At 56.8% G+C, this 23,007-nt stretch overlaps 4 protein-coding genes across 7 annotated transcripts in view; 2 read left to right on the top strand and 2 right to left on the bottom strand.

Moving 5' to 3' along the window:
• Positions 1–5,236, top strand: part of Ranbp3 (RAN binding protein 3) — a 50,546-nt gene extending 45,310 nt beyond the window's left edge. For both annotated transcript variants that reach the window (XM_038324366.2, XM_038324372.2), the window contains 7 exons: positions 139–214; positions 893–995; positions 1,201–1,310; positions 2,204–2,324; positions 3,561–3,703; positions 4,047–4,239; positions 4,322–5,236. In XM_038324366.2, coding sequence (XP_038180294.1) covers positions 139–214; positions 893–995; positions 1,201–1,310; positions 2,204–2,324; positions 3,561–3,703; positions 4,047–4,239; positions 4,322–4,365 — 790 coding nt within the window. In that variant the 3' untranslated portion in view covers positions 4,366–5,236. The remainder of the gene's footprint in view (positions 1–138; positions 215–892; positions 996–1,200; positions 1,311–2,203; positions 2,325–3,560; positions 3,704–4,046; positions 4,240–4,321) is intronic.
• On the bottom strand, positions 5,163–11,010 carry Caps (calcyphosine). 3 transcript variants are annotated; one of them, XM_038324404.1, is made up of 6 exons: positions 10,935–11,010; positions 6,439–6,531; positions 6,245–6,345; positions 5,981–6,158; positions 5,691–5,897; positions 5,163–5,591 (listed from the first exon to the last, which is right to left on the bottom strand). In XM_038324404.1, exons 3-6 carry the CDS (start codon positions 6,325–6,327, stop codon positions 5,490–5,492), a joined length of 570 nt encoding a protein of 189 aa, XP_038180332.1. In that variant the 5' UTR covers positions 6,328–6,345; positions 6,439–6,531; positions 10,935–11,010; the 3' UTR covers positions 5,163–5,489. The 3 variants fall into 3 exon arrangements, with proteins under 3 accessions (XP_038180332.1, XP_038180323.1, XP_038180314.1); XM_038324395.1 differs by lacking the exon at positions 10,935–11,010 and adding an exon at positions 7,639–8,505; XM_038324386.1 differs by lacking the exon at positions 10,935–11,010 and adding an exon at positions 7,639–8,505 and having other exon boundaries at positions 6,439–6,678.
• Vmac (vimentin type intermediate filament associated coiled-coil protein) lies at positions 8,654–10,511 on the bottom strand. The gene is made up of 2 exons (XM_038324417.1): positions 10,301–10,511; positions 8,654–9,197 (listed from the first exon to the last, which is right to left on the bottom strand). Exons 1-2 carry the CDS (start codon positions 10,489–10,491, stop codon positions 8,885–8,887), a joined length of 504 nt encoding a protein of 167 aa, XP_038180345.1. The 5' UTR covers positions 10,492–10,511; the 3' UTR covers positions 8,654–8,884.
• Positions 11,011–11,064: 54 nt separating the features above from the next.
• Positions 11,065–14,693, top strand: Ndufa11 (NADH:ubiquinone oxidoreductase subunit A11). Its single transcript, XM_038324428.1, has 4 exons — positions 11,065–11,285; positions 13,543–13,635; positions 13,787–13,909; positions 14,542–14,693. Exons 1-4 carry the CDS (start codon positions 11,189–11,191, stop codon positions 14,652–14,654), a joined length of 426 nt encoding a protein of 141 aa, XP_038180356.1. The 5' UTR covers positions 11,065–11,188; the 3' UTR covers positions 14,655–14,693.
• The last annotated feature ends 8,314 nt before the right edge of the window (positions 14,694–23,007 follow it).

Genomic DNA, 23,007 nt, shown 5'->3' on the forward strand with positions numbered 1-23,007 from the left:
CACCAGGACTCTCCATCTCGAGAAGAGAGGTCCAGCCAGCCTGTGCGTCAGGCTGTGGGCCTGGGGGGGGGGGGGCGGGAGGAGACAGGCGTTTGTGTGTGCCTTTGGTGCCACACTGACGGTGCCACTCCTCTCCAGTGCAGACAGCTCAGCCCACAGTACTGACACCTCCAACAAGTTTGTGTTTGGCCAGAACATGAGCGAGCGCGTCTTGGTGAGTGGCCCTGGCTGGCACTGTTACCTACTTGGGGGCTGTCATGCTGTCTCCTGTACAGTCAGGACAGGATTCTCAGGTACAGGAATGAGAAAGACCAGCTCCAGCTCACATTCGCCACAGGCTTCTGTTGCCCCCGAGGCTAGCTGCAGGGGCCGGCTTCACCCGTCTTTACTCTTCACCGACACAGGCATCCTTGTGGCCAGTGCCACAGCTGGCCACAAAGCTACACCACTGAGATAGGTGGCCTGTGTCCCTGTTCACAGAATCAGCCATGCCTGCCACTTCTGCAGGACAGGGGCAGCCAGGATAGCAGGCGCATGCATATTCCCTGCTTCTGAACACTTGTAGCCCAGGACGCAGAGTCTAGCCATCACCCATTCCTCTCGGCCATTTTCTCCCTCTGGGTATGCATCCAGCTCCACCATGGTGTCCACAGACTCTGGTCATGCCCCTGGCACCTGGTACAGTCGCCATGCTGCAGCTTATTCCTGTTGGTCTGCCACAGCATGTGGTCCTGAAAGGAGGGCCTGACTAGGAATGGCTGTTGAGGACAGGCCCCTGCAGGGTGCTCAGGTGTCAGGCCTCTGGGAAGTGCTGAGCAGCCGTCCCTGCTGGGCCTCTCACTCTGTCCTCAGCACCCACAGCAGCTCCGCCCTGGCACGCTTGTTTCCTCAGAGCCCCCCCAAGCTGAATGAAGCCAACTCAGATGCCAGCAGGGAGACTACGCATGTCCAGTCAGGGTCTGAGCCATCGTCCCAGGAGGCTGCCCCCAAGAAAGGTAGGGCACAGCTCTGCACACACCTCAGGAGACTCCCGACCACTAGGTAGGGACAGCTGTGGCCCCAGTAGATGTGAGAGGTCGGCTTGAAGTGCCCGGGATGGATGGCGGGTGGCCATGCTCTGCTGACCAGGACAGGGCTCCTCGGGTCCCCAGGAGCCCCAGGCCTGCTGACTCAGTTGTGGTTTTGGGTCCTCTCATGCAGAGTCACTGGCCGAGTCAGCCGCTGCCTACACTAAGGCCACAGCGTGGACATGTTTGCTGGAGAAGGTGGAGGTCATCACAGGGGAGGAGGCGGAAAGTAATGTGCTGCAGGTGAGAGCGAGCGTGCTGAGCAGGGCGGCCAGGAGTGGGCTGTGTAGCGAGACCTGACTTCCAGAACAGCGAGTGAATCCCAGCACTTGGGAGGCAGAGGCAGGGAGATGTCTGTGAGCTCAAGGCTAGCTTGGGCTATGAGAGAGTTCCAGGACATTCAGGAACGTGTTTGCCTAAACGAGTTGCACAGCCATTGTTACAGTTTGAGCCCCGTCCAGTGAGCTAGCACCCTAGCACTCGCAGGTCTTCTCCTTGCTTCTGGGATCCTCTGATGTGTGGAATTTTGCCCTGGTTTTGTCACAGTTTGGAATCCTAGGTCGGTTGTTTCTGTCCCTGGCTGGGTAACACTCCAGGGGACTGCACAGTGCCAGTGAACTAGTACTTGCCTCTTTTTACTTCAGAACCCTCACAGGCAGTGTGACACGTGCATGTTTATAAGGACATTTACTTGCTTTCTGGGTCGGCAGTGGAAGGGACTGCCATGCTGTTGTCTTCCCAAGCACTGTAGGATGTTCCTGCAGCCAGGCAACTCATAGCAACACCCAGCACTCCTTCCCGTGGGAGCGAGGTGGCATCTCTGTGTGTTTGGGTTGCCAGAGTTCTCCTTGCTTACGCATTTGGGCAGGGTACATGGCTCCGTAGTAGAACATAGCTTGCCGGAGCTTGGCTTCCATTCCCAGCACCACAGAAACCGAAACACATAAAGAGAAGACTGGATAAAGAAAGCTGGGTGCTGGCTGGCAGCGTCCTGACCATAGCTGTAGACTGGTAGGCAGGTGGGGTAATGAGATACCCAGCATCACTGGTAGCTCTTGATTTGAAGTGGAGCCTGAGTTTGGTGGGGTACAGAGGGTGGGTACCCACACCCTGCTCACTAACCCCGTTTGTTACAGATCCAGTGTAAGCTATTTGTGTTTGACAAGACCTCACAGTCATGGGTAGAGCGTGGCCGGGGACTTCTGAGGCTCAATGACATGGCATCAACTGACGACGGCACGTTACAGTCCCGGCTGGGTGAGTACTGGATAAGGGTAGACCTTCCTAGAGGTGGCCCGGGGTCACACCAAACCAGAAGTGTGGGGGCCACAGCTGGGACGGGGCATGGCTGTGAGCAGGGCTACACGTCAGGGCCCTCTGGCCGGGGCCTACTGCTCCTGCACACTCACTCTCTGCTCAAGCATCCTTCATGGAAACAAGTACAGCTCGGAAGCAAGGTGGGGGCAGGATGGTGTCAGCCTGGGCTGTGAGTCCTCAGAACAGCAGGCACTGCTCCAATGTCGGTCAGAGCTGCCCTCCTCCTGTTGGGACCTTGTGAACATGGCCTCTCTGTAGCCCAGTCTGACCTGGGATCCACTGTGAGCCCTTCCAAAGAAATGGGGAGCTCCTGTCCCATTTGGTTACATTCCCTTGAAAAGTCAACTTAAGCCCAAAATTGGGAGGTGAGGCAGGAGGACTGCTATGAGTTCAAGGCCAAGCCCAAAACAAAAACACAAAAGTTGGCGGAAACATTTATAGTACGGCTCTAGGCGGTGACAGTCTGCAACCTGTGACCCTGTGCATATGGGGTAGTAGGGGCTTGTTATTGTTTTGTGTGTGTGTGTGTTTTTAAAATTTATTTTGTGTGCATTGGTGTTTTGCCATGGGTGTTGGGTCCCCTGGAACTGGAACTACAGACATTGTGAGCTGCCAGAATTGAACCCTGTTTCTATGGGAGAGCACTTGGTGCTCAGTGTTTTTTTTTTTTTTTTTTTTTTTTTTTGGAGCCTGTCCTGGAACTCACTCTTGTAGACCAGGCTGGCTTGGACCTCACAGAGATCCACCTGCCTCTGCCTCGTGAGCGCTGGAATTAAAGACTTGGCCCACTACTGCCCAACACAGTCAATACTCTTAACTACCGAGCCACCTCCAGCCCTAGTTTTTTTTCCCCCATAACAGGTAGCAAGCCAGGAACTACCTATATGGTGCTTATTCCTGGAGCCTCAGATGAGCTCCTGGCCTTGGGGGAAAGGGAGGATGGGACTCATAGGCCTGACTAGGTGGGGAGAGTTGGCATCTGCCTCACACACGTGGTAGGCTTGGGCTTGGGCTTGAGGTGGGAGCGGGTGGTCTCCATCTCAGGAGGGCTCTGTGAGAGCATGCCTGCCCTGTTCCAGACCAGCCCCCTCCCTGCAAGGGCATGGCTCCCCTGGTCTTCTGGAGGTGGGCTGCAGGTTGGGGCATGCATGTAGCTAAGTGGCCTCCTTGCTGCAGTGATGCGGACCCAGGGCAGCCTGCGGCTCATCCTGAACACGAAGCTGTGGGCACAGATGCAGATGGACAAGGCCAGCGAAAAGAGCATCCGCATCACAGCCACAGACGCTGAGGACCAGGGCGTCAAGGTCTTTCTGATCTCGGTGAGCTCAAGGGAAGGCTGGCGTGGAACACTGGCTCAGTGCTGGTCGCTGTCCTAATGTCACAAAGCAAGGACACAAACCTCCCTGGGCAGTTCCCAATAGCTGTGTGCACACCATGCTGTCCCCTCTACTACACATCACATGTGCAGAGATGGCAGACCCCACTCTGACCTCATTGTCCAGCCTGACTCTCCAGGTGCCGTCCAGCACTTGTAGTCCCTTTGTCAGAGAAGTCAGCTGACCAGGCCAGTGTGGCCCAGTGGCAAGCCAGGGTCTACATGTGTGGATGCTGCCCAGCCTGGCTGCCAGCTACACACTGCCACCTCACACACTGTCTCCCCAGGCCAGCTCCAAAGACACTGGCCAGCTGTATGCAGCCCTGCACCACCGCATCCTGGCACTGCGTAGCCGGGCTGAGCAGGAACAGGAGGCCAAGGCTCCCGCACCTGAGCCAGGGGCCACTCGGGCCACCGAGGAGGAAGACAGTGATGAGGATGCGGTGCTAACTCCCTCAGGGGTCCCTCCCTCAGGAGCCGGTGAGCAACATGGGACCTGTGGGAGGGACTCCAGCTGGTGACAGTGGCTGTGCTGGGGCTGAGGGACCCACTCTTCCCACAGGCGCAGGTGATGAAGGAGATGGCCAGACTCCGGGGAGCACATAGCAGCGGAGCCACTGCGCCAGGCTGCTGCTTTGTCGTCTGTCCGCTGCCCGTCCCTCCCTGCAGGCCGCGTCATGGTGGTGTCTATTGCTGGGGTGGCCGCAGGCTGGATCCGCGTGTCCCCTCTGCAGCAGACGGGGATGCCAGGATGCGGCTTGGGACTCAAACCTCATCATATTGATGAGCAGAAAGAACGTTCCCTGCCCTCCTCCGATCGAAAAGGCACAATGACACTTGTCACAGCTTCCGCTGGCTCTCAGACCTGGCCTGGTCACCCAGCCTCGTGGTGACCAGCTCTCCCTCCCTGGGCAGCAACAGTTCAAACTCTGAGCTCAGCATTCTGTTGAGAGCAACCTGCTGTCTGCTCAGCTTCCCACTCTGCCAGGTTCACATGGCTGATGCCTCTTTCGTTTCTGATGGCTTGGCTTTCGAGGACCTGGGTGAAGCTGCTCTTTGGCTGAGCTGACTTGATGTCCCCGTGGGAAGCGTCCAGCCCCCACAGCGACTCCCTAGGTTTGGGCCTGAGAACACCTGTCTGGACAACGCTGGCCCAGGAGGGTTCCTGTGCTCTTGTTCACCTGCAGCACGGCCCTGAGGGGATTGACCATCTAGGGCCCGAAAGGCAAGGGCCTGTCCTTGGGCAGAAGGTGACACCCCCATCCATAGACTGTGTGGTTCCATCTCTGGCCGGACCACACCCGGGGAGCCAGCAAGGATACCAGAGGCTGCCTGGCAGATGGGTCAGTCACACTGCTTCCAGCCTTAGCCAGTCAGTGACAAGTGACTCCAGACATCGCCCATGTGTTTTGGAACATTTATGTAAGATTGTCATATGAAATGTATTTGAGAACTGCATTAAAACTTTTAACTAAAACCCCGACCTCCCGTGCACCTGGCAGCCAGACAAGCTGGGTGTGGCCATGGGGGCCCCTGATGGGGTCAGTGCTCAATCCAGCCAGGCCTGCGGGTGGCCCTGCCAAAGACCTGGTCCAGCCGGTTCTTCAGCCTCCCATTCTCATATATACCCCTCCCTGTGTCTAGTTGGGGCCCCAGGATAGTGGTAACAGTAGCAGATAGGTCAGGGGACTAGGCTAAGGGCAGTTATCAGGCAGCTGAGGGCTACAACATCAGAGGCGCCAGGCATTGCTCACCATGGCCACGAACTCTGAATCAGTGTCCACTGAAGCGCTGAGTCCCCTGTAGTAGTCTTGGAACTCGGCCAGTGTGATCTATGTGGGGGGGAGACAATGGGCTATGTGAGGGGAGAGGGCTATGAGTGGGACCCAGGCCAGGGAAGCTGCCCCGTGAGAAGTACCAGGTGAACACACCTGCCCATCCTTCTCAAATGTGTCAAAATTGTCGAGGAATTGATGGAGGGCCTCATCCTCCGTCCACTCTCCACTGCGCACCTTGGGGTGAGCGCGGCCAGAGTACACCCCTCGTAGGTCGTCCACAGTCACCACACCATCCCCTGTCTGGTCCAGCTTGGCAAAGGCAGCTGCAATGACAGCTTCTCGGGCCTGGGACATGGGGGGCTGTAGAAGGGGACAGTGACTGAGGGGTGCTGTGGCTGGCCACTCTCACTAGCACCCCTCTCAGTGTCTGGGGCCAGCCTCACCCGTAATGCCCGCAGGAACTCCTCCAGGTCCAGCGTCCCACTGCCATCTCGGTCCCAGTGCCTGCACAGTGCCTCTGCCTCTGCCTCCCCCACATCCAGCCCCAGCTGTCCCAGGCCCTGCCTCAGCTCCTCTGCATCCAGGGATCGGCTGCCATCCTTGTCCAGGCGGCGGAAAAACCTAGGGAGCAAGATATCAAGATGGGATTCCATTGACGGGAACTGCCGGGCCAGAAGGGGCCGAGAGTACCAGGGATGAGGGCTCACCTGGCCAGGCCCTGGATGCCCAAGGCCCCTCGGGACAGACACTGGGCTCTCAGCCTTTCTATGGTGGCATTCACGGTGTCCATTATGAGCGCAAATGAACACTGCAGAGACAGAACTTGCAATAGGTTTCTGTACTCGGCTGGCCTGACAGAGCTGCTAATACCACACAGCCTAAGAACACCCCAACCACTCACCTGGCTTGCCTGTGTCTGGGTCTGGCCGGTGGAACTCTGGGGAGGTCTGCGCGTCCTGCCTGGCACAGCTGTTGCTAGGCAATACAGATGGCTCTGGGGACAGGGAGAGGCCCGACTGTAACTCTTTCTGCGCCAGGCACTATGACTCCCAGGCCCCTGTCCACCCTGGGGCCTGGTGTTACACAGGTATAATCTCAGCGTGCAGGAGATGGAGGGACAAAAGTTCCAGGCTATGTCAGACTGCCTCAAAATCAAAAGAAACATTGTCCATGAGTTTGCAAGCCAACCAGTGTCGTGATTGAGTTAATGAGAAACTGAAGTGACATTTTGCTGCCCAAACGGATGGCCTGTTGTACTCCAAACATTGGCGAGTATCAGAAAACTAGCTCATTGTTTTCAGTTTTCGGTGCTGGGGATGGAACCCAGAGCCTTGGCATGCCAAAGCAAATGTTGCTAAGTCACCCTCAGGCACCATTGCTTTTCTATAGAGAAATGTAAAATATAATTAAGAATTGCTGGGAGCGTTCCTTTTTACAGTGCTGGGATAGAAACGGGGGTCCCAACCCATGGCAAGTAAGCCCTGCCACCGAGCTACAGCCCAAGCAATTCTGAGTCTTAAGATGCAAGGCTGGCCACAAATCAGAGTCCCAGAGAATCCAGACAACAATGAAGACCCTAAGAGAGACATGCATAGATCTAATCTACATGGGAAGTAGAAAAAGACAAGATCTGAGTAAATTGGGAGCATGGGGACCTTTAAAAAAAAAAAAGATGCAAGGCTGGGGAGTAAATCTCAGGATTACAAACACTCCCTCCCCAGCCCCCCAGCCCCGCCTGGATGGTCACAGGTAGAACCTCTACCTAGAATCCCCCAGCGGGGGAGTGGAAGGTGGGGCTTGGGTAATAAAACCAATAAATCCTTGTCCCCTAAATTCAAAGTTGCTTTGGTTCACAGAGCAGTTTCCCTTCCCTTTGGTCTGAGTCTCCTCAGCTGTCAGTCTGTACAGAGTTGCAGGGCTTCTGACTCCAACCCCAGTCCCCACAACAGGAAGGACAGCCCAGACTTAGAAATAACTGGTTTATTCTGGTGCATCTCCCCTCTGTTTCCTCTACTGAGGGTCCCAGGCAGGAAGTTCAGAGACCAGCTGGATGGAGCAGCCCCCATCTCCCCCAACCTCCCCCCCCCACACACACACACACTTGGTGGCCACTCCAGGATAATTCCCTGAGCACGGGGACCATGAAACTCAACAGATCAAGCGCTGGTTGCACGCTGGCTGCAGGGGCGTGTGAGGACTCTTTTCCCGCTGCTCTGACGAAGACAACACACCCTCACCATCGCAGGCCCTAGACAGCACCAAAACCAGAGTTACAAAATAGATCCTCTCAGGGTATCAAAACGAGACTTGCTACAAAAACACCATTGTCCCTGGGAACAGGGCAAGGGCTCATCAGATGTCCGGGAGGCTCCTGGCTATCGGGGGCCTCAGCTGTGGCAGGCGCTGATGTAGACAGATGTTCAAAGGCAGCCCCAGCTACATAAAAGGGCAGAGGCCAGCCTAGGCTACACAAAACTGCCTTAAAAAGCAAAAGAAGCAGTCACAGTGGAGGGCAGCAACCAGGCTGTAGTTAATTACTACAGGGACGCTGGTCAGAAGGCCCCTCTGAAAAGGGACATTGGAGAGAAACCTGAGTGTCATGGGGGAAGGCTGAGGCTTGGACTGTGGTGTCAGAGGGAATGGAGGCAAGGGAAGTGGATCCTGGATTCATGATTGGTCTTCTTACACAGAAGCAACAGATCATGAAATAAAAGGAGATTCTGCCTCGGGATGAGTAGTGATGGATCAGGACTCATGTCACCTGGGCATGTGACTTACACTTGTATTCAAAGCACTTGGGAGGACTGTGGGTTCCAGAGAAGTCTGGGCTGTGGAGGGAGACCCCATCTCACAGCAAAAACAAAAACAAAAAAACCCAAGATAGGGCCTGGTGTGGGGGGCCCGGTGTTGGGTGCCTGTCATTCCAGCAGGGCTCAAGGTCATCCTTGGCAAGTTAGAGGCCAGCCTGGGCTATGTGGAACCCTGTCTCCAACAGGAAACAGCACGGCTTCGGAGTCAAACTGCTGTTACTTCACTGGAGCTGGGACAGCGGGTGTCCTGTCCGTCTGTCAGTTTTCCAGCATGTCTGCATGCTGAGCGGGGCTCCACCACTGAGCCACTGCCTCCGCCTTTATTTTTTGAAATTATTTAAAATCAACTGAATGTAGCAGATGCCCCAGGCGCTGAGGGAGGGGAGTGGAACTGCTTTAAATGGGATTTTGGCCTTTCGCTTGTTCTGATGTTTATGAGATATCCCAATAATATCCCAGGACCCTTCAGGGACACTGGTGACATCCAGGGCTCTGGGCCTTGGCCACACATTCTGAGATCTGATCCGCCAGGGCAGCTCACACTGTGGTCCCAAAGACGGCAGGCTGCAGGTCATCCTGGCCCTCCCCAGTGCTGTTGCCCAGGGGTGGGCCAGGCCCATCGGGAAGCAGCTGGCTCTGGCTGCTGGCTGGCGAGGGGCCCAGTCGCTCAGCCTCCTCCAGGGTGGCCAGCAGCGCAGCCAGGGGTGGTCGACGGCGAGCGATGTCCTGCAGCAGGTCAGCCTGGGGCTGCAACTGCTGGATCAACTGGTCCCTCTGGTCCACTGCAGCCTGCAGACTGCGGACAGTGGCCTCCGAGCTCAGCAGCTGCTCCTGGAGGGCGGAAATTTCCCTGGCGAGGGGCCAAAGGAGGTAGTTACTACTGGGGTAGAGAGGCTCTGCCTACCTCCACTGCCTCTTTATTTGCATGCTTGTATGTGTGCTCAAATGCCCACATGTAAGTTCGGGTACAGCTTGTAAGAGTTGGTTCACTTGGGGGCTGGAGAGATGGCTCAGAGGTTAAGAGCACTGACTGCTCTTCCAGAGGTCCTGAGTTCAATTCCCAGCAACCACATGGTGGCTCACAACCATCTGTACTGAGATCTGGCGTCCTCCTCTGGCGTGCGGGCATACATCGAGGCAGAATGTTGTATACATAATAAATAAATTAAATCTTTTAAAAAAAAGAGTTGGTTCACTTCTTCTACCCCATAGGATAAAATTCTTTATCTTTCTTTTTGTCTTGCTTTGTTTATCGAGAAGACAGGGATTTTCTGTGTAGTCCTGGCTGCCTGGAACTCACAGAGATCCTCCTGCCTCTGCCTCCCATTCTTAATAGCAAGTGAGTCACCTTACCCACAAAGCCATCTCCACAACATTGATAAAGTACCCCAACCCCAAAGCATGCCTGGAGCCAGGGTTCTATCCCTAGCACACCATCATCCCAGCACTCCAGGGGATCAGGAGTTGAAGGGTATCCTGGCTACACAGTACCTTCCAGGCCAAAAACAAAACAATGCCAGTTTTGTGGCTCCTTCAGTAGGACTTCCTTGTGGCCCAAAATGGTTGCCACAGCTCTAACTACTGTATAAGGGTTCTGACATTGAGGTCCTCGGGTGCACTGTGCACCTACCGATGGGCTCCTACCTAGCAGCCCCTGGGACATGCTCTTCTCTTCACACCTCTTATAATCCTCAGACGGGCACAAAACTCTAGGGCCCCCAGGGCGGGCAGTACCAGGGAACCAGGCCTTGCCGGACAGCTGGCCCGTTTGAGCAGTCTGAGACACTCATACAGCCCAGGCGGTACTCCTAACTCCTGATCCGCCGGCCTCAGCCTCCTCAGTGCCGCGATGCCAGACACGTAGAGCTCTGGAGATTTTGGCTACTAGTTCCCAGCCCTTGCCGCCCGCCTCCTCCGGGATGTCCGCCGGCTGGGCCTCCCCCGGGGCCTCACCGGTCCTTGACGCGGCCCAGTTCGTCCAGGGCGGTGCGCAGCTGCTGGTCGTGGCGGGCCAGACGCTCGGCCTGCGCGCGGACCGTGCGTTCCGCCGCCAGCAGCCGCGTCTCCAGCTCCGCCGCGCGCCGGTGTACGGCCGCCAGATGCGCGTTCGCCTCCCGGATCTGCAGCGCAGGCGGTGCAGACATGGTCTCCCGGCCGCCGCGCAGGCCCCGCCCCGCACTACGGGGCCCCGCCCAGCGTGCAGGGAAGGCCCCGCCCCCTGGGAAAGGCTGGGCGCCTTCCTCTTGGACTCTCGCTATTGGCCACGTTTCTGAGAGGGGCAAGGCTAAGGAAGGCCACGCCCCCAAATAGTCGCACGCGGTTCTGATTGAGAATACGAATAACCACACCCTACACACATTCTGGGTCCCTGATTGGCCGAAGCGCTGCGCTCTGTAATACCTGCATTACGATTGGTGTATCCGCTATCAATCTCGCATATTGACCCGCCTTACGCTCAATCGCTGTACTACAATTGGTCTGGCAGCCTGTCAATCTCTTGGATGCTCTCGACATTCTCTCCGCTAGGAACGCCGTCTTTGCTAGGACAGGCTGCATTTTCCTTGACTGACAGCGGTGCTCCATTTACCTTTCCAAGAATGAAGTCACGGGTGTTCCTACCCAGATTCGCTCGTGGGGACGCGCACGACACCGTTTCTACGGCGTGAAACGGAGACATCCACGCCCAGCCCGTTCCGCGCGCATGCGAACAAGCAGCGTCCATATCCGAGACGCTCAATAAAGTTGCGCGCTGGAAGCCTCGCGAGAGTTGGCCCGGCCGGCTGCCCTTGAGCTCGCCGCGGCGCGGAAGGGTCTACGGAGCGCGCACGGCCGGGCGCAGCCATGGCCCAGCGGCTCCTCCAGGCCTACGATGAGATCCCCGACGGCACCCAGTGTCACCGCAAGACCTACATCACCACTGCGTTCGGCGGCCTCATCGGTGAGCGCGGGCCCCTAGAGCGGAGGGCACGCGGAGGTCAGGGGTGCCGCGGTGCAGGGCCGGAAGGTGCAGGAGCTTGAGAATTCTGAGGGGTGTAGACCTGTTTGCGCGCTGCCCCTAGGATTTCAAGGAACCATAAGCCATTATCGCGAAATCCGGAGAAAATGTGAAGCTCTTTTTAGGGTCATGGAGTGATCAGGCCATTCGAGGTTTTGAAGATAGTAGACCTAGATAGCAGACTCGCTGTGTAGCCGAGGGTGGCCCTGAGCCCATGATCCTCATGATCCTCCGGCCTCAGCCTCCGAAGTGCCGGGATGACAGGGCTACACCCCGGCTTAATCTCTGGGAAATGTTTTGTTGTTGTTGTTGTTATTTGTGTCTGTCTTGAGGTTTTTCAGGCAGGCACCGTTTATCCCAGGCTGACCTCGGACTCGGAGAACTGTCTGTCCCGGCTCCTCGAGCTCTGGGATCAAAGGCGTGCGCCACCACGGGAGATATTTATTTTTTTACTATTATTTTGAGACAAGATCTTCCTCCGTAGCACTGGCTGGCCTGGAACTCAAAGAAATCCTCCTGCCTCTGCCTCCTGAGTTCTGAGGTTAAAAGCGTGCGCCACCATGAAGACTGTAAGATTCCTGATGGGGCACACTTGTTAGGAAGGTCAGATATCTTTTTGGGGTGACTCTCACTGCACCCACAAGGCCTTGGTCACTTATGCTATCGCAGTGTGTATACAGGCCTCTCATGAGTCCGCCTCATTCATGAGTCCGCCTCAAGGCTTTGCTCCCTCCAGGCAAGTGCTGTGAGGTCAAATGATTGGGAGAGTTTTTTGTTTTAATTTTGTTTTGTTTGATACGGGGTCTCTGTACATTGTCCAGGCTGGCCTTGAACACACAGACATCTGCCTGCCTCTGCTGGGATTAAAGGGGTGTGCCACCACTACACGGCCATGGATTTGGAGGGTTTTAAAACTGATGAAACGTTGGCATTGGAGCCAGAGGATGAGTGTGTGCAGCGTGGGGTAGGGCTGGAGTGTCTCAGGTGGATGCTGAGCCTAAGCAGGCCCTTGCCAGAAGCATTGCTGGGGAGCCAGTGCGGGAGGAGGTGGGAAGTTGCAGCTGCTTGAGCAATCTTCCCGGTATGCCTTCTTTGTCCCCAGGCTTCTTATCCCCCTGGGGGGCACTGGTTTACCTGTCTGGCTCCTCTCAGGGTTCATTGCAGGAGAGCAGTGAGCCTACCTTCCCAACTAACAACTTGGGGAACTCATGAATGAATGAATGAGGCCCTCAGTGGGTGGGTGAATGAATGAATTCCTGCCTTGGCAGCATAGCCCCCATAGGAATGGTGGGTGGTGGGCACAGCTGCTCCCATGCTGCCAGTAGTGCTGAGACTGTGCCTGTGCTGGGCTGTGGGACAGTCACCGCAGTGGCAGCAGCTAGAGAAGGTGGGAGGCGGTCAGTCTGGGAATGGGTCTTAGGACGCCTGGCTCATAAAGCATGGTCAGTGAAGTTGCTCAGGGTCCCTGTGTCCAGACCCGCCCTTCAGCCCAGCACCAGCTCATCATCTCTGAGGCCCAGCTGGAGGCCTCAGTCTGTCAGCTCGGAACTCCCAGAGCTCACCAGGAAAGGCACGAGTGGCACACCCCCTGGGGCTGGAGGGTGTCTGAGAGGCAACACCCACTGTCCCGTGGCCAGCTGTGCCAGACTGGTGTCTTTGCTTCTCTGGGGCTGCTTTGCCATCTGTGAAAGGGAGTAATGGCAGAAGCCAGCCAGCCAGCCAGCCAGGAGCGGCGATGGCCCTTGTCATCAGTTTCCGTGTAGTAGGAAACCCATAGCAGCTCCCCCGGGGAGATGTGGATGGTGATTGGGGCTGCCCTGCCACCCACCCAGACCTGGGCTCCTGGCTCAGCATCCACCCTGGCCTCAGCTCTTACATAAGCCATGGTGTGAAGAACAGGGCAGTAGGGAGTGGAAAAGCTGACCAGCGTGGCACGGAGCCAGCCAGGTGTGGAGATGCGTCTTGGTGGAGCCACCTGCACGTGAAAGGTCTCGCCTCTCTTGAGCCTGGTTGCTGCCAAGCCAGATTAGGCCCAGGTCCCAGCCCCTTGGGAAATCTGGCCTTTGATGGAAACGGAGGAGGCACTGTCACAGCTGTGCCGTTGATGGCACGGGCCCTGGGTCAGGGAACAGCAAGAGGTGGGCCTGGGTTTGAGTATCCCAGCAGAGCTTCCCAGACCTCCGCCCTTTCTCCTCCACAGGCGCCATAGGCTCAGCCTACAGCGTCGTACTCAACCCTGCAGACACCCACCTGGAAGCAGTGGCCAGGGCTGGCCGGTACACGTTCACTGCAGGTGAGCTGGCAACGGGTCCCAGGACTCTGACCCTGGCCTGGCTTAGAGGGCAGAGAGTGGTGGCACCCAGCTTTGTCTGCACAGGGACAGCCAGGTGCTGGCTCAACACTGGCTCGGTTTCCCCACCTCCAACCCCCACTGCCCCTTACAGCTGCTGTCGGAGCTATGTTTGGCCTCGCCACCTGTGTTAGTGCCCAGGTCCGTGAGAAGCCAGATGACCCCCTGAACTACTTCATTGGAGGCTGCGCCGCAGGCCTGACCCTGGGAGCGCGCAGTGAGTATCGTCGTGTCCCCCCTACAGTGCGTGACTTCAGCCTCCTCCTCCTTTGTTCACACCAGACAGGCAGTTGCTGCCATTTGAGCACCAGGCAGTCCTTCTACCTAAATGCCCTCCTGGATGGCTGTCCTGCCCACGCCACCCTGTGTCACAGACACTCAGTAGCCATCTCCAGGGTGGGACGAGGCCTAGGCCCCCATTCTTCTCCCATTCGCATGTGCACGCTGGGAACCAGCGACCGTCTCTTCCCAGCTGGGGCTCTGTGAGGTCTGGGTTTGCCCACAGCCCAACTTTGACTTCAGCCCCAGGCCTCCTCATACTCTGTGTGGTCCTGGGCATCTGGCCAGGGGAAAGCCGTGCTGGCCCTCAATTCAACCATGGGGAAAGGCTGTAGCAGGGAGGTATCTTCACTGCCAGAAGCCAGTGCTGACCACATCCCCTCCCGACATGACCTGGGGTGGGGAAATAGTTGGTACAGGGTAGCCGGGCCTTGGTATCCCCATTTCCACAACTCACTGCTGGGCTCTATAGGACTCTGAAGAACCCTAGTTCCGTCAGCCCCTATCACCTTGGGGGGCTCCGGGGTTGCACCTAGAGCACCCTGTGCCTGATGCCATCCTTCCCCACAGCTCACAACTACGGGACTGCAGCTGTGGGCTGCGTATACATGGGCACCGCAGCCGCCCTGTTCAAGATGGGCAAGCTGGAAGGCTGGGAGCTCTTCGCCACCCCCAAGGTGTGAGTGGAACCCTGCAGCAAATAAACACTGTGTGTCCCTTTGCGCAGGTGTCCTGGAGACTTCCTTGCAGCCATGCACCAACCACCGGGGGAAACGTGTGCGCGCGTGTGTGTGCGTGTGCGTGTGTGCACGTGCGTGCGCACACGTGCGCGCAGGAGTGGATGAGATAACACAGGTCCAGACTTGCTCTGGACACATGGAACTCAGGCAACCAGGGAGAAGACCGGAAGACCACACGTGCCCAGTGTGGGTGTGCCAAGGCTGCTGACCTGGCCCTGCAATGGGGGAGCTGCCCACTGGGGCCAGAGGGAGCTAGGGTTGAGAGCTGCGTTGACACAATCCACATTCCCGTGGTCGGCCACCAGTGAGTGGAAACCTGGCCACCCCCACGTGGGCTCAGGTTGCCGCCATCACCTCCCAGGCCTGCCCCCAAAGCCAACAGCTTCTGGTAAACACTGGGCCCACACACCCGTTACTCCAAGTTCCTGGGCAATGGAGCAGAGAGTCCTGGATGGGCTGTCCTATGCTGCAGGCCACCGCAAGCCTCAAGCCCAGAATGGAGCCCATCAGCCTGGCCAGGTGACATGGGGCTCAATCCCTGCCTAGCAGAATCCTTGCCCAATGCCTGACAGCCCCATGATTTAGGTGGCCCCGGAATGCTGGCGACGCCCGGCCCAGCACTGGCTGAGCTTCCTGGCAATTGTGGAGGAAGCAGCGGGCTCCAGCAGGCCGCAGCAGCCGTAAATCAAGCTCTGTGTCCTGCCTGAGGAGCTGCTGGGCCCAGGCACTCACTGCTGGGGGCCCAAACTGGCATGCATCCCCTGCAGCCCTGGGTGCCATCTCAGGGTCATCCCCAAGGCTGTTTGAGCTGGACTTGGGGCTCCCTGAGAAAGAACGGGGATACCCCAAAATGTGCAAAGGACACAGCTCAGGCCCCAGAATGCTGGAATTCATTTGCTTTCTGGCTTTGAATCCTGGGCTCCTGGCTGTGTCCCTCAAAACATGTACAGAGCCTCAGCTCTGCATTGCAAATGGGAAGAATGATTTTCCCCTGTCACAGCAGGTCCCTCCCAGCTTCCTTGCTCTGGATGTGTCCCCACAGAGGTCTGAACGGACCTGGGTGGCCACCATCTCTTTCCTTCACTCTGCCTGAGCTCCAGGGACAGGAGGGCCTCCGCCGGGTCCTGCCCTGCCCACTGGTCACTACTGCGTCTTCTGTAGGACTGGGAAGGAAGTGTTCAAAGCCGATGCCTGTTCCCCCTCTTGGCTTTCAGGGTGCTGCTGACTCTGCCTGCAGCCCACCCAGCCCTTTCTGGGCTAGCTGCCAGGGCTAGAGTGGCCTGCCAGGCTCCCCGCCTGCAGTCCAGACCCCCAGAAAGGAGCAGGATGGGGTGGCTGCTCACCGGGCTCCAGGGAACCCCAAATCCAGGCCCCATTGGCAATAAACATTTACTAGCCAGTGAGGGTTGACGTCACCCCCACACAGAGGCCCTCATCCAGAATGCCCTGCAGCCTCCCGTATGGAGCAATGGGGACCATCAAGACAGGCTCCCCGGAGGCCTGGAAGAGAAGGTCATCCTCGGGTCAGAGCAGGTGCTGGGGACGCTGGGACATACCTTTTCCTATAATACATCCTACACACGTGGACACAGGAACAAGAAGTGTGGCCTAGTGGAGTCTGCCAGCAAACCACAAAAGTATCAGCAGGACACAGGGTTGAAGTGTGGCTGTGAACCCCCACCCCTACCCCACAGCCCTCTTCCTCAGGACCAAGGCCCAAGTCCTCCCTACAGCCCACAGTGCCTGGTCTGCTCCCCCCACCCTGCTCCAGCCACACAGGCCTCCCCTGTGCTCCAGCATGCGGACTCCATCCTGTCCCAGGCCCTTTGCATATGGTGAGCCCTCTGCCCAGTGGCTCTTCCCTAGCTGGCACTTACAGCTTCAGCGTGTCTCCTCTGGGGGATCCCTCATCCCCCTCCCTCTACAGCTCTCCATCCTGGCTGCTACACCACCTGGTTCTGACCCAGCAAGGCTCAAATAATTCCACATGGAATGACTGAGGGAGTGAAAGGTCAGGTTAGCTGGTGGCTATGGTAGAGCCGACCAGGAAAGCACCCAGGCCTGCGATGCTTACCTCTGGTGTGGGCTTGGCCCAGGGTCCCGCCTTCTCCAGCAGGTGAGACACACAGGGTAAAAATAATACACGGGGCTTAGTGCATGACAGACAGCACCTGCGACAGGGCATTCACAGTCTCACCCCAGCCGCAGGGGACCTGTGGGCAGCTGCATCCACACCACATCACACCACACCACACGTGCAATTGAAGAAAATAAAGATGGATCTTTAAAAAGCAAGGGGAAAGGTGCCTGCTGCCAAGCCTGGTGCCCTGGGTGCTAGCTCTGAAGCCCACAGCTGGGAGCAGGGAACGGACTCCCCAGGGTTGCCCCTGACCTTGGCACCAGCACACTGGATGAATATGTGGGCTTTAAAGGACCAGGAGTCTGGGTCCTATGGAACCCAGGGCGGTGGCCAGCGCCTGAGTCCACAAGATGGGAGTGGGTCTGTGAGGCGAGCTCGGGCAGCTGTGAACATGGGACAGGCCAGAGAGTGTTCCCCACAGAGCCACAGCTTTCTGGGAGGGAGCCACTCAAGCCAAGGGCACAACACGCCAGGGCCGTGGGTCCCTCAGTGAGGGGCCTGCCTGCCATCCCAGCAGCGAAGATGGAGTCAGGAAGATCCCCTGCTACACAACGACTTTAAGGCTAGCCTGGGCTACAAGAAACCCTGTTCTGAAAAGGGAACGGTCAAAGGAAAAACATAAACATTTCATCTTAGTAAAGCCCCCTCACAGGGGAAGAGGACAACACCCGCCCATTAACCAGAGGGAGTCATTGTCTACTGGGAAACTGAGGCACAGAACATCCCCCCCCCCACTTCCAGTTCCTCTCTGATGCAACCCCACCCCCAATCTGCCCATACAGACGATGTTTCCAGGAAGAGCTGGGTGGTCAGTCTTCTGGAGCCTGGGGGCTGTGGGCTCTGACCCTGAACCTCAGCAGGGAAGGTGTGAGGCGGGTAGTGGGTGTGGAGGGGGGGCATTCCGCCCACGCGGAGGGGCCAGTCGCTCTGGGGCCTGCCTGGCTGGCTGGAAATCCATAGACCCCACTCATTAAAGAAACAAAAAGCTGAACCTGCTTGTCTTTTTATATGTCTAAAATGTACTTTATGGTTTTTCTTTCTTTTTTTTTTTCAATAGGTAAAACAGACTTGGGCTACCCCAAAGCTTCCTGAGCTGCCGAGAACAGACCTCAGCATCCCCTATACACACCCGCCACCAGTCCGGTGTCTTTGTGTTTTCTTTCCTTTGGCCTCATCCCCATCCTTTTCTGCCTGGCACACGGAGACCTACCTGCCCTTTTAAATGGCAGCATACTATTCTAGCGCTCTCTCCCCCACCCTCATTAAATCCACATCCTGGGGAGCTGCCCTGTGCCCACAACCTCTAAAGTGCTAATTAGCAAGCCGGTTTTCAGTTTACAGAGAAACTGAGCCACAAGGATAAAGCTCCCATAAGTAACCGTCCTTGTTCCTTAGTCCATGCAGGTCCCCAGCTTGCATGAGCGGCAATGTTTATTGCCACCGATGGCTAGTGTCCATACCTGTCAGAAACCAAGGCCTGGCAGAACCCTAGAGTTCTCTGTACCCGCCTGATCGCCGCCACCCAACATCCACCCAGGCTTTCCCTCCGCCATGTGCATTTTAAGGGCTCCTCTAGTCTTTATGCCCGCTGGCTCCTGCTTAGATGTCTTTAGTATCCCACTTTCTGGGTAGACCACAGGCCGTCCCATTCGGTCTGGAAAGGACATGCCGGTATTGCTATGCTACCATTGTTCTTGCCTTTGTGCTCTGAGATCTGGCCTCACTGTGTGGCCTAAAACTTGTCATCCTCCTGCCTCCAGGGTACTGAGACGCCGGGTGTGTGCCACCACTGCCCAACTGAAGGACATCATGCTTGCTTGCAAATCCCAGGGATTATGGAAATGGTTCCACAAACATCTGTGCATGTGGGTTTGGTGTGGGCGCAAAGCCTTTACCTCCTTTGGGTAAACACTAAGGACGTGACTGTGGACCCTGTGGTCAGAGCAAATTAGCTCTGTGGGCAGTCATCGCTGCTCTAACCCCAGCAGCGTGGCAGGGTGTCCGTGGCCCCAGGTCCTCCATGGCATTTGGCTGTTGGCAGCACCTGCCCTTCCCGCCCCTCTTGAGCTTTGCTTAACTGTCACCTTGGCTCCCTAGAAGCACAGGCGTTATCTATGTCACTGAGGACAGTCACATTCCTAAGATAGCATGGCAGATGGACAGAAAGCTGGGATGTCTGAGTGGCACTACGGTACTTCTGCCCACTGAGTACCCTCATACCCAGACACCCATGGATAACGGGTGTTGAAGCATGTGTCGGACTCACAGAAGAGGAGAACGATAGAAATAGCATGGGAGAGGAGGTGGATTTGAGGACAGAAAGGGGCAGAGGCAGCTGCTCTGGAGAGCCCTGGGTGCTGGGTGCTCAGGTCCTTCTCTGGGCTGAGTCTCTTTCAAGTCCCCTGAATAGCTGTGAAGATCCAAATGCCGCATCTGGCAGCTGTGCAACCTCACTCAGGGCCAGGAGGATATGGTCCCCATCGGGGTGGTCTGAGGACAGCTGACATCCATCTCTGGTCTCTTCCATCAACATTAAAGAAAACTGGATGTGAGGATGGGGAGGAGGCATGGACACTTCCTGCCCCAGACTGGTCCTCAGATGGCAGTTGGGGAGTCACTTCCTAGCCTGTGCTATTCCCTTCTGACGCTCATTATCCAGCCACCAGCTACAGGAGTGGGTCTTCCCATCCTGCCCCCTGCCATCCTGCCCCCTGCCATCCAGTCCCCAACAATCCTGCCCCCCGCCATCCTGTCCCCCACAATCCTGTCCCCCACAATCCTGCCCCCACCATCCTGGACCACCCACCCTGCCACCCCACTAGGAATGTGGAGAGGCTGTGAGTGACAGGCTGTGGAGTCGGGTGGCCTGCTCTCCCGTCCCATGCAGCTGGTCTCCGTGGCACATGGAAAGCCCATCAGCCGTCACCTGACTGACACCTAGGAGGCCCCGCTGAGTCTCTCACTAAACACCACAAGGCCTGCTTTTCTGCATTGAGACAGGCTCTTGCCACAACCACCCAGGCCAGCTTGGAACTTGCAATTCTCCTGCTTCAGCCTTCTGTCTGGATGGCAAGTACTTGCCACTGCACTGGGCTCGGGCCTTGCCTAAACATGGATGACTGTGGGAGCTTCAGCTGCCTGACTTGGGGTGCAGAAGTCAGAGGTTGAGGAACGAGAGAGGGACCTGAGCCTTGCTCTCTCCGTCTGCTGGAGACTGAGTGAGAACGAAAGGACGCAAATGTGTGCACACTGGAGCACACTCGATGACTGACAGCCTGCCTGTCACGAATGCAGGGTTACCTCTACATCCTTCTCCAGGCAACCTGGATCTGAGCTACAGGGGAGGAAACTTAGGGACCCTGGCGGAGTAGAGGCTCCATCACACCTCTGGGGAATTTGCCCAGAAAAACCCAAAGCTGCCGAGTTTAAAGTTCAGAGGTGGAGCTCCTCCTTAGAATCCCTCAATAAGGGGCTGGGGGCGTGGCCAGGGTGGAGCCCCACCTAGAATCCCCCCACTGAGGGGCTGGGGGCGTGGTCATGGTGGAGCCCCACCTAGAATCCCCCAGTGAGGGGCTGGGGGTGTGGTCAGGGTGGAGCCCTGCCTAGAATCCCTAGTGAGGGTTTGGTCATGATCCCCGGTAGATCCCTCAAGGCCCTGGGTTCCTCAGCCCGCACATCACCAGAGAGAAAGGACCCTACCGTCCTCCTCTTCTGAAGAGTAGCCGCAGCAGGGTAGAGGGCCCTCTGCCTCCCAGGTCACTTTACTGTGGTTCTCCAGCCTTCAGAGAGCTGTTGAAGGCAAAGCTGCAGCCTCTGGACCCTGGATCGAATTCGGGCTCTGCCACTTTGTGCACGCATGTGACTTTGAGACCATTACCGTCTCTGTGCCTCAGTTTCCCTGTCTGTCAAGTGGAAATAACAGGCCAGCAATAGCTGTGCCGACACCGGGAGGCTTGGTGGCTGACACTGATTTATGCTGGTGTCTGCCCGCCACGCCATACAGTGTGCTGCTTAGGGGCCCCGCCAGGCCCCGGCCTCCCTCCTGGCCGGCGGGGAGGGGCTGAGCGGGAAACAGGCTAATTTTAGTTCTGATGACACCCCCCTGGCTGCCAGCCTTGTGCAAACATCCCCAGCCAAGCATCCCCCACCCCCAGCCCGCCGCCGAAGAGCTGTTTATTCATTCTTGTTGGCCCAGCTTGCCTGTGCCTGCCACCCAGGACTCTGTCCAGAGCCCGCGTCCCACCGTGTCACCCGGTGGGGGGGGGCCCTCACCTGAGGCTTCTGCAAGGCTTGGAGATTGTCCCAGCCCACTCAGACATTGTCCCTTCAGGGACCTGCAGGTCCAGGTCGTGCCCCACGGGTCTGGAGGAAGAGTCTGTCGAGGAGAGGAAGATTTGGACTGGAGCTTCGGCTGCCTATCCATTCATCCATTCGTTCATTCGTGCAGTATATTTCAAACTCTGTCAGGGGAAACTCCAGTTGTCAACGACAGAGACAAAGTAGCTGGGGAGTGCGAGAGGTTAATTTCCCTGTGTAAATCCGGTCTCAAGTAGCCCAGGCTGGCCTCCAGCTTGCTCTGCAGCTGGGGAGGAGCCCTGAGGCCCCATGCATGCTGGGTAAGCGCGGTATCCACGGAGCCTCAAAGTCCTGCAGAAATGCGAGGCACTGGTGCGTGTTGGGACACGTGCAAATGTCCTGGGGTCAGAACGCTGAAGAAGCAAAGGGTCCTGGGAGGGTCGGGAACGGAGGCTGGCCACATACCCAGCTACCCTGTTGCCATGCCGACTTGGGAGGTGACGGGACTGAGGACCGCAGCTGGGCTTGCTGAGTCTCAGTAGCTGGCAGGTGGATTCCAGCTGTAAATGAGGGCTTCCGGAACATTCTGAGAGTCCAGGGAGGGGAAATTATGGCTCTCAAGAGAATGCTAATGGGGCGGCAGGGCGGATAGGGACAAATGCCAGAGTGTCTTCAGCACGTGGCATCTCCATACGTTCCCCGCGGTGCTGGGCCCGTTGCCCAGGTTGTTGACATGACATTCTAGATTTTTTTTCTTTTACCCGAGTGTGGGACAGGTGTCCTAGAAAAAACAAGTCCCCCAAATAAAAGCCCTGAAAAAACCCCGTGCTTTTAACCTCTTCCTCACAGCCTAGCTCTTCTCCTTCTGGCAAAATTCTTGACTTTTTTTTTTTTTTTAACTTTTCAAACCACCATACCTCGACTCCCCAAAACCTGCCAGAGAGAAAGGCCCCTTTGTTCTGGCCCTGCACGGTCTCTGGAATTTTTTCTGCCAGGTACCTACAAGGTCTTGTTTCTTCTCACACTCCTTGGCAAGGGGCTTTTTCTTTCTTTTTTCTTTCACTCTACTTGACAAAAGATGTCCTGGTGACATTTATTTTCAGAAACTGGAAATCAAGCGTGCCTGGCCCGCCTCTTCACTCTCTATGAGATGAAACTTAAGCTTCGTGAACCCGGTGGGTTTGGGGTGTCAGGGCAGGCAGACCCCGACGTGCCAGGGGCCCCAGGGTGAGGACAGGATGGGGGCGGGTGGCAAGGCCATGCCAGGTTTCTGTCACCTGGATTTTCCCGGGCTCTGGGTGCATTCCACCGCCCCCAGCCTGGAGGGAGTCAAGGAGAGGTTGAGCTCTTATATGTGTGTGAATATTTAGACAGGGTCTTTACATTGCCCTGGATGCCCTGGAACTCAGTCTGTAGTCCAGGCTGGCCTTGAACTCACAGAGATCCTCCTGCCTCTGTCTCCTGAGTGCTGGGATTAAAGGTGTGCGCCACCACTGTCCGGCCAGGCCAGTTCTTAACAGTAATGCCGGAGGGGACACCCCGAGGCCATGTTTCCTGGCTCATGCTCACAGTGGTGTGGGAAGACGTGTGAAGGCCGTTCAGGTTCTCGAATGGATAATTACTAAACCCCCCACACCACAGATCATGTTGGCACAGACTAGGCAGGGTACATTCTGAGAGGTTCTGCGATGACCCCCAAAGTCACATAGCTTCCAGAGACAGGTCTGTACCCCAAAGTCAAGAGACCTGAGGTCAGATGGATCCAGATTTCAGGCAGATCACCAACATGTTAGGTACTGCAGGGCTAGGAGTGTAAATGAGAATTTCTGGAATGTTCTAGAACACTCTGTGTCTGGGAGG

This window comes from Arvicola amphibius, chromosome 1, assembly GCF_903992535.2.
Source record: "Arvicola amphibius chromosome 1, mArvAmp1.2, whole genome shotgun sequence".
Classification (NCBI taxonomy): domain Eukaryota; kingdom Metazoa; phylum Chordata; class Mammalia; order Rodentia; family Cricetidae; genus Arvicola; species Arvicola amphibius.

Bases quoted from the DNA above. Each gene is read 5' to 3' on its own strand.
- Caps (XM_038324386.1), bottom strand. From the start codon at position 7,680: ATGGTCCCCGTGCTCAGGGAATTATCCTGGAGTGGCCACCAA. The intron at 5,898-5,980 runs GTGAGGCTGGCC...CCCCTTCTACAG, and splicing joins AGTTCCTGCGGGCATTACGG to CCCCCCATGTCCCAGGCCCG. The intron at 5,592-5,690 runs GTGTGTTCACCT...CCCCCCACATAG, and splicing joins CATTTGAGAAGGATGGGCAG to ATCACACTGGCCGAGTTCCA.
- Vmac (XM_038324417.1), bottom strand. From the start codon at position 10,491: ATGTCTGCACCGCCTGCGCTGCAGATCCGGGAGGCGAACGCGCATCTG. The intron at 9,198-10,300 runs GTGAGGCCCCGG...GCCCCTCGCCAG, and splicing joins CTGGGCCGCGTCAAGGACCG to GGAAATTTCCGCCCTCCAGG.
- Ndufa11 (XM_038324428.1), top strand. From the start codon at position 11,189: ATGGCCCAGCGGCTCCTCCAGGCCTACGATGAGATCCCCGACGGCACC. The intron at 11,286-13,542 runs GTGAGCGCGGGC...TCTCCTCCACAG, and splicing joins TGCGTTCGGCGGCCTCATCG to GCGCCATAGGCTCAGCCTAC. The intron at 13,636-13,786 runs GTGAGCTGGCAA...TGCCCCTTACAG, and splicing joins CCGGTACACGTTCACTGCAG to CTGCTGTCGGAGCTATGTTT.